Consider the following 16,029-nt stretch of genomic DNA (forward strand, 5'->3'; position numbering starts at 1 on the left):
TAAAAATAGAAGGCAAGAAATGCTTCTGCTGTGCATTTTTGTTTCCTATGATCTTTGCTAGGGTACATTAATGTACTCTTTCATGAGAATTTTCTTAAATCATATCTTTAGCATAGGCCAGCTTTCACTACTTCAGTGTTTATGTTAAAATTTGTAAAAAATAAAACATACTATAGGATATATTTTATTAAATTAAAATTTCTATTTATCATATATACAATACACAAAACTCTGGGTAAACAAGGATAAGGTATAAGTTGCTATAGATATAGCAGCACAGTACATTCCACAACCTAGTCTATTAAAGGATTTTTTATGAGACAGTCACTGTATTTCACATAATACCTGCCCTCTTATTACATGTGTATACCATTTAGGGTGTCAAAGTGTAAAAAATGTAAAAAAAAAGAATATATTGAAGATGTTGGTCTGAGGTTAGGAGGAATGAACATTTCACCCTTGTTGACATGTGCATTCTTTTGTCGCAGAAGAGCAGCCTTCTTTCTACTACTTTTAAAGATGTGGTTGCGTCAAAAAGGTCGATTTAATAAAATTAAGACCCATAAAAGGCTAAAACATCAGCTACAATTTGATGCCATTTTTGTCTTTGTAGACCAACCCTGTCCAGAGATATATGCGTTTGAATGAGGCCCTCTTTTAAAAAGCTCACGTTCCAGCGGGTGCTTCTTTCGTGCCGTCACTAGTGATACATCTGAAAAGAAACCACGAGCGATAAATATAAGGTCGCTTCATTAGCCAATCATCAGCGCGAAATTTTCATATAGGTCGTAATAAATGTTATCACTCGTAAAACGAGTTGTCTGTGATCTCAAATTTAGGGATTTTACTCTATTATTAAATCGCATGGACATCGATATTTACTAAATTAATTAACGTCGTTACTTTAAAGGTTGACTTGCAACAAAATTCACATTACAGTTATTTGGTATCAAAAGATTCACCATGTCTTACTCTGTTGTGTTGTAAGTGCAAAATATATGGGAATGTGATTACAAGCTCTTAAAAGCTAAAAAAACCAACAGTTAATCGCAGCCACACGAGACCGCCGTAGTTTGGATTCGCTTTCCAAAACGGCTCAAATGGGACGTAGTTGTTACAGGATGGTTTCTGTTTACACTTTCATGCAACCTCATTCGTCGAAATATTTTCACAAATATACTTCACGCATTCAATAAAACTATGTCTATTGTTCTTACGCGTCTGTTTTATCGTCATTGTAATGCTGTCACTTTTAGCACTGATATCTTATAACTTACCGTAAAAATTTATTAAACTTTTTAACCTTAGCTCGAAGGAGTACATATCATTGTCTGATAATCATGACGAGCCTGTTGGTCACCTATGATAATCGAAAAGTGCTGCAAAAATTATTTGCAAAGTATTGGGTCACATGATCAGATTGCGACTTGACGATTAGATAATGCCGAAACAAAACTGTAAAGTAGCGAGCATCTATATTTGATACGGGGTCTTCAGTAAAACCCAAAGTGTTTGTCATAAAGTAGTGCTACGATACGTTTTATATTGAGCTTTTTATTGGCCTTTCAATTCACGTGAGAACATCACGTGACAAAACGATAACCAAACTGTAATGAATACGTCAGAGAAATAAAGAGATTCCAATCTATGACGGCTTTTCGATTTTGAGCTTTTAAGAGCTTGTAATCACATTTCCACATATTTGGCACTTACAACACAACAGAGTAAGACATGGTGAATCTTTTGATACCAAATAACTGTAATGTGAATTTTGTTGCAAGTCAACCTTTAATGAATTACTCGATCGACACGTTTTATTGGCGAACAACATAATTGTACAAATTGCTGTGAAGTTACTGCGAAGGTGACTCCGAGTTTTCTGAGCATCAGGTGGTTAAAGTTTTACGGAGGAAGATCGGAGAATGGATGTAAATTTATCTTTTACTTTGAGTCTCCTATAGAGTTTCCTGTTGAGTTTACATTCAGATTATATTTCCCTGTTTGAGGCTAAAATGTAATTTCTTGCGCGTGCGAGATACGTATGTACAGTGAGTTCTTGACGGCTTCTCTTTAATCCATAGCATCTAGCAATACAATGGCTTAGATTGATGAATATACTAAAGGTAATATTTTAGTACTCATTAATACATGTACTAATTAATAAAATTATAACTTTTTGCTATCACTAATCGTCGTTTTATATTTTTTTATCGGTTCACCTAGCTACATTTGCTTCAAATCTTCTGTGGCAGTTTTATTTAGTAAATTAGATTTATGATTTGACTTTAGATGTTCACTTCTCACTTGTAGAAAGTGAAGAAAATCGATTGATCAATGCAAATCTTTAACTTCCAGAACCTAAGCTTCGAATCGTTGGCTTGGCGTACTTATGCCTTTGTTAAACATTTATTCATTTTTAAAATTACACTCGCAATCTATCTAACTCCTAATTTGAAAGCTTTCGGTAGATACGCGTTAGAACGACATATCTATGAATGACATATATTTATTGCATTTGTTTTACTGATTACAGAATGTTTATGTGGTCCCACCAGCCGAAGCAGCTTTGTCAGTGTGGAAACTGCCATAAATGGGAAAGAGAGACTTGAATGTGTGCTGCATAAACCATGATGTTTTGTTTGAGTTTGCTGCAGTAGATGAATTTGTCTTATTGTATCAGCTGAAACTATGTGAGTGGCCACAACTTGATGAATATTTTTAATAGCTTTATGCCGAGATGAAAATCTTTTTGCTTGTAAAAATTATATAATAAAATTATATTGTTGAAGATGATGCAAAACATGATTTGCAGAATATTGTAGTGAATTGGATACGGCATATGGATGTCAGCAGAACTGGAGAATGTGAGTTCAAATTCAGTTTGCAGCAGATTTCTCATCCTTAAAGCTCTATCCCTATGTATATTCTTTTCAAAGACGCAGCTTGCTTATTTTACTTACGATAGTAAAAAACTAGTTTTCGGTGTGGGCAATGATATACAGCCCCACCCCAAGGATAGGCGACGGGCATAATGTGGGCGGGGCTTTTGGGAGGCTGTATATCGTTAGTGTGGGTAGCGACGGAACTGTGCCGATAAATGACCTTATTCTACATAGTTTGCTTGACAGAATTACCGTAGACTGGTAGAATTGGTAGTCGGTACTCAAATGTTTACACAGCATTTGGAGAAAGTGAGTAAGAAAATTTTCAATTTTCATTATTTGAGGCCTTTGAAACATTCACAATAATGTATCTGTAGCGGAATTTAAAATTTTATTCTAGCCAACATGAGCAAATACAAAATAAAATATATGCCAATAGAGCCGCGTAGAACTAGACTTTTATCACAAATAGCCGATGTGAGTACAAGATATATTGACAGATATATCACGCGTGACATCATTTTGGGCAAGTCTGGGCATGTTTTTTTGGTCTGAGCCTTTTTACCGCGATCAGATTTTTTCGATTTTAATCTTCAAATATCTTGGCAATGAGATCACCTAACACAACAACCAACATATCAACTGATAGAGGAAAAAAAAATACTTTCTTCTAAGATCAACCCAAATTTGACGCAACCACATCTTTAACACTATTTCTGGCTCTAACCACTTATTGAAACTACATTTGTTATATATTCAGCAAGGGTGTTTGAGAAAAAAATTGAAAAACTAGAAAATTATTCTGTTAGACTTATATAACATAATTTGAATATATATCACGTAAAGAGATGCAACTTGTCTATCTGCCTATTTCAGCATAGAAAACTAACAATTCCATAGATGACATAATTATAGCACACTAGCTAACTACTGATGATGCTCAATGATGACAAACTACTTAAAGAGTATAGTTGGGGAAACGCTGTAAAATTTATTTCTAATACATGTAAATCTTACAGGTGTGCAAAAAGTTGTCTACATGGTGAGGGTGGTATTTTCCATGTTGGAGCTTGCCTAGTAAGTCCTAAGGCCCTAGAAAGGCAACTCAATTTCATGCCATCTACAAATGCCTCATACACTTTTACAAACCCTTTAATAGAGCCACGCAGTCTGAATATTGGCCAAGGTTTATGACACATTTAAAAGTTGTATTTCTATGCATTTTGTAACAAACATTTTAGAAAGATACAGGCTTAGCTTACATAATGAACCAAAACCTCCTTCACCGAAAGCGGTCATGAACATTCTTTAGTTTTAAGGTAAAGACTTTCTGGTAGTAGTATATTTCTTTTCATATAATGAGAATATTGTCCAAGAAAACAACTGGTGATGGCCTGGTTGAGACCCTCAGATCCATAGTTGCATCTTATGATGCAGCAATAGAAATGGTTGCTGACAAACTGCTTTTCAGTAAGTTTAAATGCTGAAAAGATATTTAGATATTCAAAAGCTGTTATATATTAGCTTTTGCCGTTGATTGAGGATCTGGACTTCCAAGTTACTTTTATTCCAACAGCATGGAAGAACACTGCGCAAACAATCAAGTCTTTTTTTAAAAGGCCAATGAGTTCAAGCAAAATTCTCATACCTCTCTGTAGGTGTATAAAGAAACAACTGATCCTAGTTGTGAACATCATCTAGCACGAGTGTTGTTTCAGCTTGTTTGGCCTAAAGTTCTCAAGCTCTTTCAAACAGTGGCTTTCCACTTGCTTACGATGTTCACATGTTTACGATGTGTATGTTGTATGTATGTATTGTAATGTTATGTATTGTATGTATGTTGTAATGTTTTAGTAAAACTTTATAGTCAAAATTGCATTTTTTGTTGCAACGTGCCCCACCCTCCCCTACCACCTTATCATACTGGCATCTAATGATTTATCATAATGGTGATAAAGCATTATTCAGGAATTCAGGACCAAAAAGCAATAATACTGGAAGCCAGCAGCGATGATTGAAGAAAATTCAGATCCTCTCTCATTGATAATGGACATAAGCAGCTAAAGTATAAATGAATCCATATCGGAAAAAAAACAGCAGTGCAGTGATTGAAAGTTGTTCGGGTGAGAAATGCAGACCCCTGTGGTCAAACAAGTTTTAATAACAGACAATGAGAACGATACTTGTTACGATCCTGCTGAGTCACTACCTCATTTAGAATCTAGCAATTAACACATGACGTCGTAACAACCAAATTGCCACCTTACGCCACTCCTTTACCTAGCAGCAATTAACTAACCGCATGAGACAAGTTGTCACAACACGTCAGCGCAATTCTCTCAAATGATCATTAGGCCTACACTTCTTTATTGCTGTCTGCCAGCGTCTTTTTTCTTTGTAAACTTTGTTCCTTAAGCTTCTATTCCTTATATAAAGCGTTGGCTCAATTTACAATGTTCATTGCTTAAGCCTGATTTGTCTGCTTACCTACTCATCGACGTGAGAGACAAAAATCCAGAGGAAGAGTTTATTCCTTGGTAGTTCTGTTGCAGTAAGAGTTAACTCCGAAGTGAACAACATAATACGTACTATTACTACTATATGAATACAACACGGTTCAACAAAATTTTCACATAATTATCTAAATAATTCTCTAATGCCAATAATAAAAACTAGTATATGCCTAACTCATCGTACTGGACAATTTTCACGCGGGTAAAAATAAAAGTTCCAGAAGGGCTCGTTAAATGGTAACTGGACTTTTGGGCGACAGTCACTAGGGCGACAGACACTTAGGCGACACTTTTGGTTTGAAAGGTGACAACTTTAGACGGAAAGGCGACACGGCAGACAAACCGGCGACAATTCTAGACTCAAAGGCGACAAATTGGTTTGCTGTTTGGTTGAAGGCAAGGTAATAATGTACTGACAAACTATGAGATGCTGTCGTTGTGTGCTATGCTTACGTATATTTTTGAAACGTAGCCTTGAAAGTGTTATTGTTTTTTTGCAGACTTTTATATAAATCGAAATTGCAACATGTATTTTTAAACGCCATTGGTGGGATTGGGATTTCTCTGATTATGCTAGCCCAGACAATTAACAAAATATTAAAGTTTTTTTTAAAAATGCATCTAGCTTATTCAATTAAAACACCAAAACTTGTTTTTGTATCAGCATGTTTGTTCAAAACTGTTCGAAAAGTCACGTTCTCGGCTGAATTGTCGACAATCTTGTCTCTAATTATTGAAACTTTAGAGTTATCCCTTCTCTGATTGTTGAAACCTTAGAGTTATCTTACCTCGAGAAGAAATAGTTTTATGGTTTCGATTGTCAAAATTCACAGTAGCTGGGAGAAGAGTTTGCTCTTTGTGTGAGATGAAAAGACAATTCCCTATTATTGTAGTTTCTCATTTACTTGTGGAAATAATGATTTCCTTATCCTTGTTTCTTTACAATTATGAAAATAATTCAATGTCATTATAATGCAGACTCAATAGACTAAATTGCGGTTCACACTGATCTATGTTTGTTGAGATTTTATTTGAGTATGAAGAGTGAAGGCTTTTTCTGACAGGTGCCTAAGATATATCCATATTTTACTAACTTCTGCAGCTTGTTGCAAGAAGACTAAACAGCATCACAGAAAGCTTATGGAGAAATGATCCATTCCAAAACATAGAAATCAACTGGTCCTGATGCCATGTTACCCTAGAGTCACTTGAGATATTTGACTGAATTACCCTTGTCACAGATCCCGATGGCATACACAACCTGTAGTTTGAGACAATGAGGAGTGATCAACACCTCAAAGACCTTTGTGATATATACTCAGTTGCAGGTTAATGCTGCCATGTACCACATCATATACTATATTTTGCATTTTAACACGCACTATGAATCTTTTTTATATGCGACTATTTTAACAAAGGACAGATTTCAGAAAAGATGGGAAGATATTACATAGACAGCCATTGGCTTGAACTTTAATAACAACTTTATTAAATAGTGGTGTAGAGAATTTCCTGCAATTATTTTTGTGTATGATTGGAAGTGCAAGTGCATTCGAGCACCTGCGAGTAACTGTGTACAATTATACTCCTGTAATTCAAATTATCTCTTCATGTAAGTTTTAGAATTAGTAGAAAGTAATATTCAGTTGCCAATTTATAACCGTGAATTTGATCTCGTCATTCTAGATAGGAAAGAGAAGTTCTATCGCTAGATGGGTTTATCTACATAGTATTAATCAGTATAAAGTCATTGTAAAAAAAATGCTGCAAACTTGATATACGTATTTTTGAAGTTATATATGATAAAAATCAGCTTTACTATTTGTATAAATATACCAAAAAGCAAATTTATTAAAATGTATAAAGCTAAACTCATATGTATTTATTTTTATATTGCAATTAGAACAAGAATATACATTAATTTGAAAGCTACTACTGAGGGTCCTAATACATGATACATGAGCCAAAGGTAGTATAATGACTCATCAACAGCGGTATGCTAGTGACTCAAGAATGCATCGCTTCAAAGGGGTTGAAAAAGTTGGTACCTCTATGATGTCATAAATTAGGTGGTAAGGAATCTCCGACTCTTGCCACACTGATAAGCAACTTGCCAGTTTTTCCAAGCATTCAAGGAAGGAAGTGAAAACGAAAATAGTGTCTGGCTAAATGACTTCTGAGCGTCTTGACAGACTCTAAAGTTAAATTTGTGGAAAAGGATGAACAGAAGAATAGTTGGGCGATTAAAGACAGATTAATCTCAGCAGTTTTTTAAAATAACAACTATCTCAATTAAATAAATATTTGGTACATTCATTAATACAATATGAAACTCTACTGTGTGTAAAAGAATAATGTAATCAGATTAATGAGGATATAAGCAGGTAATAGATGCCAAGGAAATAAGGTGGAGCAATGCGTACAAAGTATGCTAATGCAATATTTCCGATCTAGGCATCAATAAAGTTGGTGTCTTGTTAGTGTTCACTACTAATTCACAACAACATAACAGGCCATAGCAGGACTTAATATTTTGAATTAATCCTGCCCTCAGAATTGTCGCCTCAATGTCCAGAATTGTCGCCTGTTTGTCCGCTGTGTCGCCCTTCCGTCTGAAGTTGTCGCCTTTCGAACCGAAAGTGTCGCCTAAGTGTCTGTCGCCCTATTGACTGTCGCCCAACCGTCCATAATTCCGTTAAATAGCCTTGAATATTATCAACCTTTTCAATTTCCAACGTAAACTATTGTGCATAATACGAATGTCAAAAAATTACAGGCTATGACCAGTAAAGTACGTCTAAGAAAATCGCGGTGCATCTGGACGTAGATCGAAAAAATTTACGTTGGGAATTACCACAAGTTTTCAAACAATTACATTTCTCCGCAAGAATGGCTTTGCAATGTCGTGTTGGTTTATGGTTATCCGGTGATGTCATTGTGATATAAAGCACACATACCTCACAAAGATAATAATCACCTAAATAGAAATACGGAAAAATACAAAAATTATTTTTAGAAAATTATAGTTGTTATAACCATACCATATTTTGTTTCGCCAGAAATTGAAACAAGCTAAACAGTGAAAGTCAAACATATAGCTTCAATTATTGTTAATGGAATAGATGATCGTAAATATATTTATAAACTGGTATTCGGTATACTTGTACCATTTAAAATATAGATAAATGTCGTAATTCATTCTCTTAACTAAAACCTTTTTAGTTTTTCACAATCGAAAGAAAACTCTGAAAAGATCCCAGCAATGATATACAGCCCCCCATGGGGGCTGTATATCATTGATCCCAGTGATTTGTATGATTTCTGTAGTTGACTTAACATGTTGTAGGCCTACTATATGATCCCTTTTCAGGCTTCTTACTTTGAATGCTAAGGAAAGTAAAATGAGTTATTGGAATAGCTAGATATTGAGGCCTGCTTGTGTGACTTTTGTTTAGTCCGCCTTTAGCTTGATTGCCTAATGTTTAAAAAATTGTAAGTGCATTTGAAAGTCTATGTGTGTATTGTATGTGTCGTCTCAAAACGTGTAGAATAGATCTGCTCTGGAATATGCACATATGCCCAAAGTTTGTATTGGAGTAGATGGTACCTATATTATGGTATTATTATTATATTGTGGTATAATAATACCATAGTATAGGTACCATATATATTATTATATATGGTAAAATATCGCTATATTCTTAGTTTCATCGAGCTGTTGTAAGCTATTGTATCGCAGATGCTACAAACTGTAGTGATTCACATCGTGCTTTTTTCTACTAGATTGTGCGTTTAACCTCATGCCTTTCAGCTACCAACTCTCCATATGATGCTCTCTTGACACCTCTTTCTGTTCCAATTGGGTCTTCAGTTATTTGTCTGTTAAAGCCAGATTTTGATCAATTGCTGGTAATTTTCTGTCATGCAAACTTCCAGGCTCCTCTAGACATATTTAATAATCTGTATTATTCTTTCAGGGCAAATCTGATTGGGATCTTTATTGTAGTCTCATTAGATGTCCATATTGCCTTAGCCCTCCCTTCTGAATGAGGTTGCTCTAGGGTTTTTTCACTCCTCGTAGAGATCTATCTGGAGTGCTTCTGCTTTCGCAGTATAGGAAAGCATTACTTCTTGGGGTTGCTTGCTCTTGAGGAAGCATGCACCTTAGAAGAAGGGTCTATTTCCCATCACCATTTGCTAAACAGTAGAGCTTAAAACAGAGTAGAGGAGAACCTTCTGTTGTGGTCACATATTAATGCTGACTGGTAACCAAATATAAGACACAGCCATTCTCTGTCTGTACATAAGCTCTACTGCTGGTGAGTAGGCAATAATTCTAAATGACCCTGGAAGAGATCAGCAACGCAAGCACACTTCCATATGTCTTACAAACTTCCCAGATTTTAGACTATTCTATTAGCTGTTGAGTTAATAGAGTTTTATATATTCTTGAAAAACAAACAAAATGTACATAACTAATATGCTAAGTCAAAACGGGGCAGTGCCTTGCATACAGTTTACGAGGGCTAAAAAATACCTATACACTTTATGTGAGTTTAAATGAACAGATACCTGAGCACACACTACCTGCCCGCTTCACCTCATGCCATCAGTACATAATTGCTAATTAGCTATGCTAAATGTTTGTAATCTCTCTCTCTTGTAGTCACTCGAGGCAACTAAGACTGTCTATGATTGTGGTTTACGTATGATAGTAGATCTCCAATCAGCTGAATTACAAGCAGTTCTCTGCCATAAATTTGCCATAAGATCAAAACATGTATAGTGCCCATAAAGGCTGCCAACTACTATAATATACTAGTACACTCGGCAGTCTCGTTCACCGTGAGAGATCGTCAAGAGTAATCAGTATGCGCATAATCAACTCTTTCGCTACCAAATTAATTTCTTTACCGAAACAGAATTACATATTTGATAAAACCTAATATTTCACATGGGGGTGTATAAATCTTCATAACTTTTGAACCACCCGGTCTATAAAAATATTTTGATACGAAATCAATCATCATAAAATTTTACATCAGCTGATGCAATGAAAAATACCACAAATCCTTTGTAAAATAGGAACAAAAACTTTTTGGGCATTTTTGAAATGTCTTAGTCGGATTGTTTATCAATATTATCACAGTTGATGGCATCATTATTACTGATAAAATATCAATACTTACTCTCAGTAGTATCAAACAATAATAATAATAGTAGTAATAATAATTAACGTTTAATAAAAATCACCCAAAGTCCATAGATTTAAAATTTGTCGAAATTCAGAGCTGTAAGGCGTCTAACACGACTGGACATTGTTAACAATAAATGTGATAAAAATGCAAGTTTTATCGCAAAACAAAACTACACTCAGGATGGGTTGTTAACATATTTTTATTGGCTCAACACATGCAGATAATTGTTTTCTTTCATTTATGTACAGATAAGATAAGATATGATAGGATAATATATGAACTACTCACTAATCAGAAACAATTTGTATAAATCCTAATAAAGATGCATCATGCGGCTCTTGACCATACGGAAACGCTTTGCCTAGTCAAACTACGCTGCTCGCAAATATAGAGTTAATACACAAAGACAGTAAGGGAACTGAGAGTGATGTTGTAGTAGGATTGCCTATGAGTCTGACGCCCTGGGTTCGATTGAAGGAAATTTTTTCCTATTCCTCCGAATGAACGGACATGGCTCCTATTATAGCAAAGATTAATGTACCGTTTTTGTGAAGTCTATTTATTGGTACATCTCTTTTCTTTTGCCTATCTACATGTAAGATAAAGCTAGCAAAGTATATGCAGACTTCATTCAAACTACCCTCATTTCGATATTGCACGGAATTGAGTTCAATGTCCATTCTGCAGATTAAGCAAATACGGGCAAGCTTTGCATATAAATTTTTGTCAAAGTTTCTATAGACACAACAGTCTACACTGCTTTGGACAATCTAATTTATCAGCCTTGCCAATCACAAGCTGCTCTGAGAGCTCATGACTCTTCCTACAAGTAGATAAGCTAGCGAGGTTACAGTTGTAGTGATCTATTAGACATCATGTTATCTACGCCTACCACAGGAGTGGGACAACTCCTTCACGTGGTATGCATACCTTCCCCAAGTGGTATGCATAGCGTGCAAAGATCTCTCTGTAGGGTCATGAAATACCCTTTCATTTGTGGAACTGTATCCAAATGTCTAGCTAGCTTTTTTCTGTCTGCAAATCACCCCCATTGCCACATAGCAACTGATTGAACCAATTAAAGCATTTAATTGGATTCGTCTTCTCGGATGTCTAACATACCACTACTATCAAGACATTTAGATAGGAAGGATTATAAATATATTGCCGAACCTTAAAAGCTAATATTGTATTTCTTTGTTCTGCTCCTAAAACCTTGTATAGATGTTGTTTGGACATTTGTTAGTATGCTATTGTATTTATCATATGCTATGCGCTCCACTTCATCTTAGTCGTGTTGCAATTGAGAAAGATATTTCACCATTAAGGCATTGATTCATAAAAATAAAACCCTTTTTCTGCATTTCCTGTATTCCAGCATGCGATGGCTTATATATTAGCTTCTCTTCTCTTGGAAAATGGTCCTTTATTATGCAATCAAAGTATTTTCATAGTTGATTCATTATAGCATGCCATGTTTTTTATATTTTGTTTCCTGTTGAATATCATAATGTTATAGCGCTTTTATTACAGTGTGTCATATTTCTGTATTCCTTTCACCTAATTTATATTTGTTAACTGTTGGATCACAAACATTTTTCATGCTGAACAACTATCAGAGCTGTACTGACAGCTAAATCTTATCACATCATGACTTGTTGCTTTTAGTTGAGTTCAAAATAGTTGTGTAAAGTCTAATCTACACGTATCATGGAGACAATTTTGAGTCAAACGGATTTGTATGATATCATGCTGAGACCCGACTCAGTAAGGCCATATGCCTGTCTGTTTTCAGATTTAGATGGTGTTTTTTGTAACATGCTTCTACAACCATTTTGATGCAACACTGAACATTCATTGTAATTTGTAAATAACAATCATAGAGTTCTTCAATTAATCTATTGCTATGTCAGTTTGTTACACTAGACATGTTACCTGTAGACATGGAAGAGCTCCAAAGTGAATACGAAGATTTGTGCAAGCAAAAAGATACAATTGAAGAGAAGATAGCTAATCTAACTGAGATACTCAACTGCGTACGTGGCTCTTCATTTTCTGCTACTATGAGTTGTTTGTTATGTTCTTACTCGATATGTAAACGGGAGTTGTATACTTCTGCGCTGTATTATGTCAGTTTTACAGAATGGAAATGTTGGTATGGACGAGCCTTTGGTGGACGGTGATGGTTACCCCAGATCAGACATTGATGTATACTCTGTGAGGCATTCTCGGCATCAGATTATCTGTGAGTTGTCTGGTTTTGAATATACTTTTTACATTCAAACTCCTTTGAACTTCAAATATTAGAAGCTAGCGCATGAATCTTGAGTGAACCATCCAAAGTTGTGGATAACATGAATCTAAATTCTTGGCAAATTTTATCTGTGACAGTTTGGTATTGACTGAACGCAAATATTGACAGCCAGTTTTACTTTTATCTTTCGTGTGCATCCCAAATCTGTGTATGCGCTGCAGTAGCAAGTATCCATTATACAGGCCTTCAGAATGATCATAAAGGAGTCATGAAAGATCTTGAAGCGAAGCTCTATCAGATACACGACTGCGCCAGGAAGACTCAGACTGTCTCTAGTGGAGTATCAACTTGCACGAGTGGTCAAACCGTCAAACCTCAACCTTTTCTCACAGTCAATCAGGTTATGACAGCGAGTCCAGCAGCCCATGCGGTTAGTTGCAATTTTATTTCCTTGATGCAATAACCTAATATAGTAACACATTAGTTCTTTTACACAGGTCGTCATGTTGGATCATTGTCAAATCAGAGCTATCGCCTTTGACTTAAACATTTGTCTCTAACACTGCTCGATAAAGACAAACTTAAAGGTTGACTTGCAACAAAATTCACATTACAGTTATTTGATATGAAAAGATTCACCATGTCTTACTCTGCTGTATTGTAGGTGCCAAATATGTGGAAATGTGATTACAAACTCTTAAAAGCTAAAAAACAAACAGTTAATTGCAGCCACGCGAGACCGCCGTAGATTAGAATCTCTTTCTAAAACGGCTCAAATGGGACGTAGTTGAACAAGATGGCTTCTGTTTACACTTTCAGGCAACCTCATTCATCGAAATATTTTCACAAATATACTTTACGCATGCAATAAAACCATGTCTATTGTTCTTATGCATCTATTTCATCATCATTGTAATGCTGTAATTTTGAGCACAGATATCTCAAAATCTATCGTAAAAATTTGTTTAATTTTTTAACCTTAGCTCGAAGGAGTGCATATTATCCTCTGATAAACATGACGAACCTGTCGGTCGCCTGTTGTGATAGTCGAAAAATGCAGCAGAAATTATTCGCACTGTTTGGCAAGAAGTATGGGTCATATAATCAGATTACGACTAGACGATTAGACCAAGCCGAAACAAGACCTTAAACTAGCAAGCGTCTATATTTGGTAAGAGCTCTCCGGTAAAACCCCAAGTGTTTGTCATAAACTAGTGCTACGAGAAGTTTTATATTGAACCTTTTATTGGCCTTTCAATTTACGTGAGAACATCACGTGACAAAACAATAACCAAGTGTAATGACTACATCAGAGAAATAAACCGATTTCAATCTATGGCGGTTTCATGATGGCGGCGATTAACTGTTCGTTTTTGAGCTTTTAAGAGCTTGTAATCACATTTCCACATATTTTGTACCTACAACACAGCAGAGTAAGACATGGTGAATCTTTTGATACCAAATAACTGTAATGTGAATTTTGTTGCAAGTCAACCTTTAAAAATTTTGATTTCATCTATTAAATTATTTTTGGGTTGACAAATATTTGTAAGAAGCCTGTCTTATGGAGTATCGCATTTTAGAAGTTAGCATTCTTTCATTGGTTGTGGAGACAACTTCTTTGCATGCTTGTAACTGTCTTCAGCTGTTAGATGAAAAATGTTTTTGTACAGGGTTTGCAAACAGGAGATTTGATTAAAGAGTTTGGAAGTGTGAACAGCAGCAACTTCAAGAACTTGCAAGATATTGCACTTGTTGTTCAACATAGTAAGGATGTGAGTATAAAATAATCAATGTAGTCTATGATTGATGTAGACATCAATCATAGACTACTAGCTATCTCATATTATATAAAATAATATGAGATAGCTAGTAGTCTATGAGTAGTCGTTATATAAAATAGTGGAGTCACAGCTAGTAGTCTATGAGTAGTTATATACAATAGTGGAGTCATAGCTAGTAGTCTATGAGTAGTTGTTATATACAATAGTGGAGTCGTAGATAGTAGTCTATGAGTAGTTGTTGTATACAATAGTGGAGTCATAGATAGTAGTCTATGAGCAGTTGTTGTATACAATAGTGGAGTCGTAGCTAGTAGTCTATGAGTACTGTAGTTGTTGTATACAACAGTGGAGTCATAGATAGTAGTCTATAAGTAGTTGTTGTATACAACAGTGGAGTCATAGGTAGTAGTCTATGAGTAGTTGTTGTATACAACAGTGGAGTCATAGATAGTAGTCTATGAGTAGTTGTTGTATACAATAGTGGAGTCATAGGTAGTTGTCTATGAGTAGTTGTTGTATACAATACCATGTGTAGATATTCATTCGTCTCTTTATTACAGAAGGTTGTGAAGCTACTGATCGAACGTGAAGGTCAAGATTACAGACTAGAGCTGACTCCACGTGTGTGGTCTGGTAGAGGACTTTTAGGGTATGTCCACAACATGCACATTTTACCTGATTTAGAGTTTAAGGTGGAGCTGGTGGCGTGTCATTAGACTGGCAACAGATGTAATATTACATTGCCTTACATACCAATCACGCTCACAATTTTTCTGATTCTGCAAATGTGTAGAATTTTTTTTATTGAAATAGTTCGCAGCAGAGTAATAGAACAATCTTTTAAAGAAATACTAGTTTTTTCTAGCTATTTGAACGTGACAAATCGTATGACAGCATTACAAATTTAAGCATTATACCAGTTTGGTGAATTTTTTAACATACATTTGGATATATAATAATACATGATACATAATACATTTGGATACATAATAATACAATAGTGTCTCCAGCATTTTTCACCATGAAATTGGTAGATATGGTAGTATAGGGTGTGGTTTGTTTCCAGTAATGAAATTCCATTTATCAATGACTTAGTTAATAAATTGCTTTCAGACTTGTGCGAAATTATCTATAGAATATTACAAACTTTTGGTTCACAGAGTTATTCTTCCTTGGCTCATTGTAGGTGCAATGTGGTGGAGTATAAGAAACCATAAAGGAAGAGAGACAATCCCAACTGTTTAAGATTTTTTGCATATATTTATTCATTCATTATGACACTAACCGGTATATAGGAGATGAAAATATAATTAAACTCCTTCACAAATAATTAGAGATAAATACAGCTTGGCAGTTTAAAGGGGTTGAAACGTGATTGAAATCTTGCAAAGCAATTAT

At 35.2% G+C, this 16,029-nt stretch overlaps 2 protein-coding genes across 2 annotated transcripts in view; one reads left to right on the forward strand and one right to left on the reverse strand.

The window, feature by feature from the left end:
* The window catches only part of LOC137386030 (DNA topoisomerase 3-alpha-like), a 30,753-nt gene extending 25,347 nt beyond the window's left edge, over positions 1 to 5,406 (reverse strand). Inside the window, exon 1 of the mRNA XM_068072683.1 lies at positions 5,370 to 5,406. The gene's annotated coding sequence lies outside the window, so the exon portion shown is untranslated. The remainder of the gene's footprint in view (positions 1 to 5,369) is intronic.
* A 7,130-nt stretch (positions 5,407 to 12,536) lies between these two features.
* Positions 12,537 to 15,953, forward strand: LOC137385633 (26S proteasome non-ATPase regulatory subunit 9-like). The gene is made up of 6 exons (XM_068072137.1): positions 12,537 to 12,629; positions 12,736 to 12,838; positions 13,090 to 13,277; positions 14,521 to 14,622; positions 15,192 to 15,280; positions 15,818 to 15,953. The coding sequence occupies exons 1-6, from the start codon at positions 12,537 to 12,539 to the stop codon at positions 15,846 to 15,848; spliced, it is 606 nt and encodes a 201-aa protein (XP_067928238.1). The 3' UTR covers positions 15,849 to 15,953.
* The last annotated feature ends 76 nt before the right edge of the window (positions 15,954 to 16,029 follow it).

This window comes from Watersipora subatra, chromosome 1 (genome assembly GCF_963576615.1).
Source record: "Watersipora subatra chromosome 1, tzWatSuba1.1, whole genome shotgun sequence".
NCBI lineage: Eukaryota > Metazoa > Bryozoa > Gymnolaemata > Cheilostomatida > Watersiporidae > Watersipora > Watersipora subatra.

What these genes read in the sequence shown, in the direction of transcription:
- LOC137385633 (XM_068072137.1), top strand. Translation starts at nt 12,537, where the DNA reads ATGGAAGAGCTCCAAAGTGAATACGAAGATTTGTGCAAGCAAAAAGAT. An exon ending in TAACTGAGATACTCAACTGC is followed by an intron (nt 12,630 to 12,735) that starts GTACGTGGCTCT and finishes TCAGTTTTACAG; the next exon opens with AATGGAAATGTTGGTATGGA. An exon ending in TCTGGTAGAGGACTTTTAGG is followed by an intron (nt 15,281 to 15,817) that starts GTATGTCCACAA and finishes GGCTCATTGTAG; the next exon opens with GTGCAATGTGGTGGAGTATA.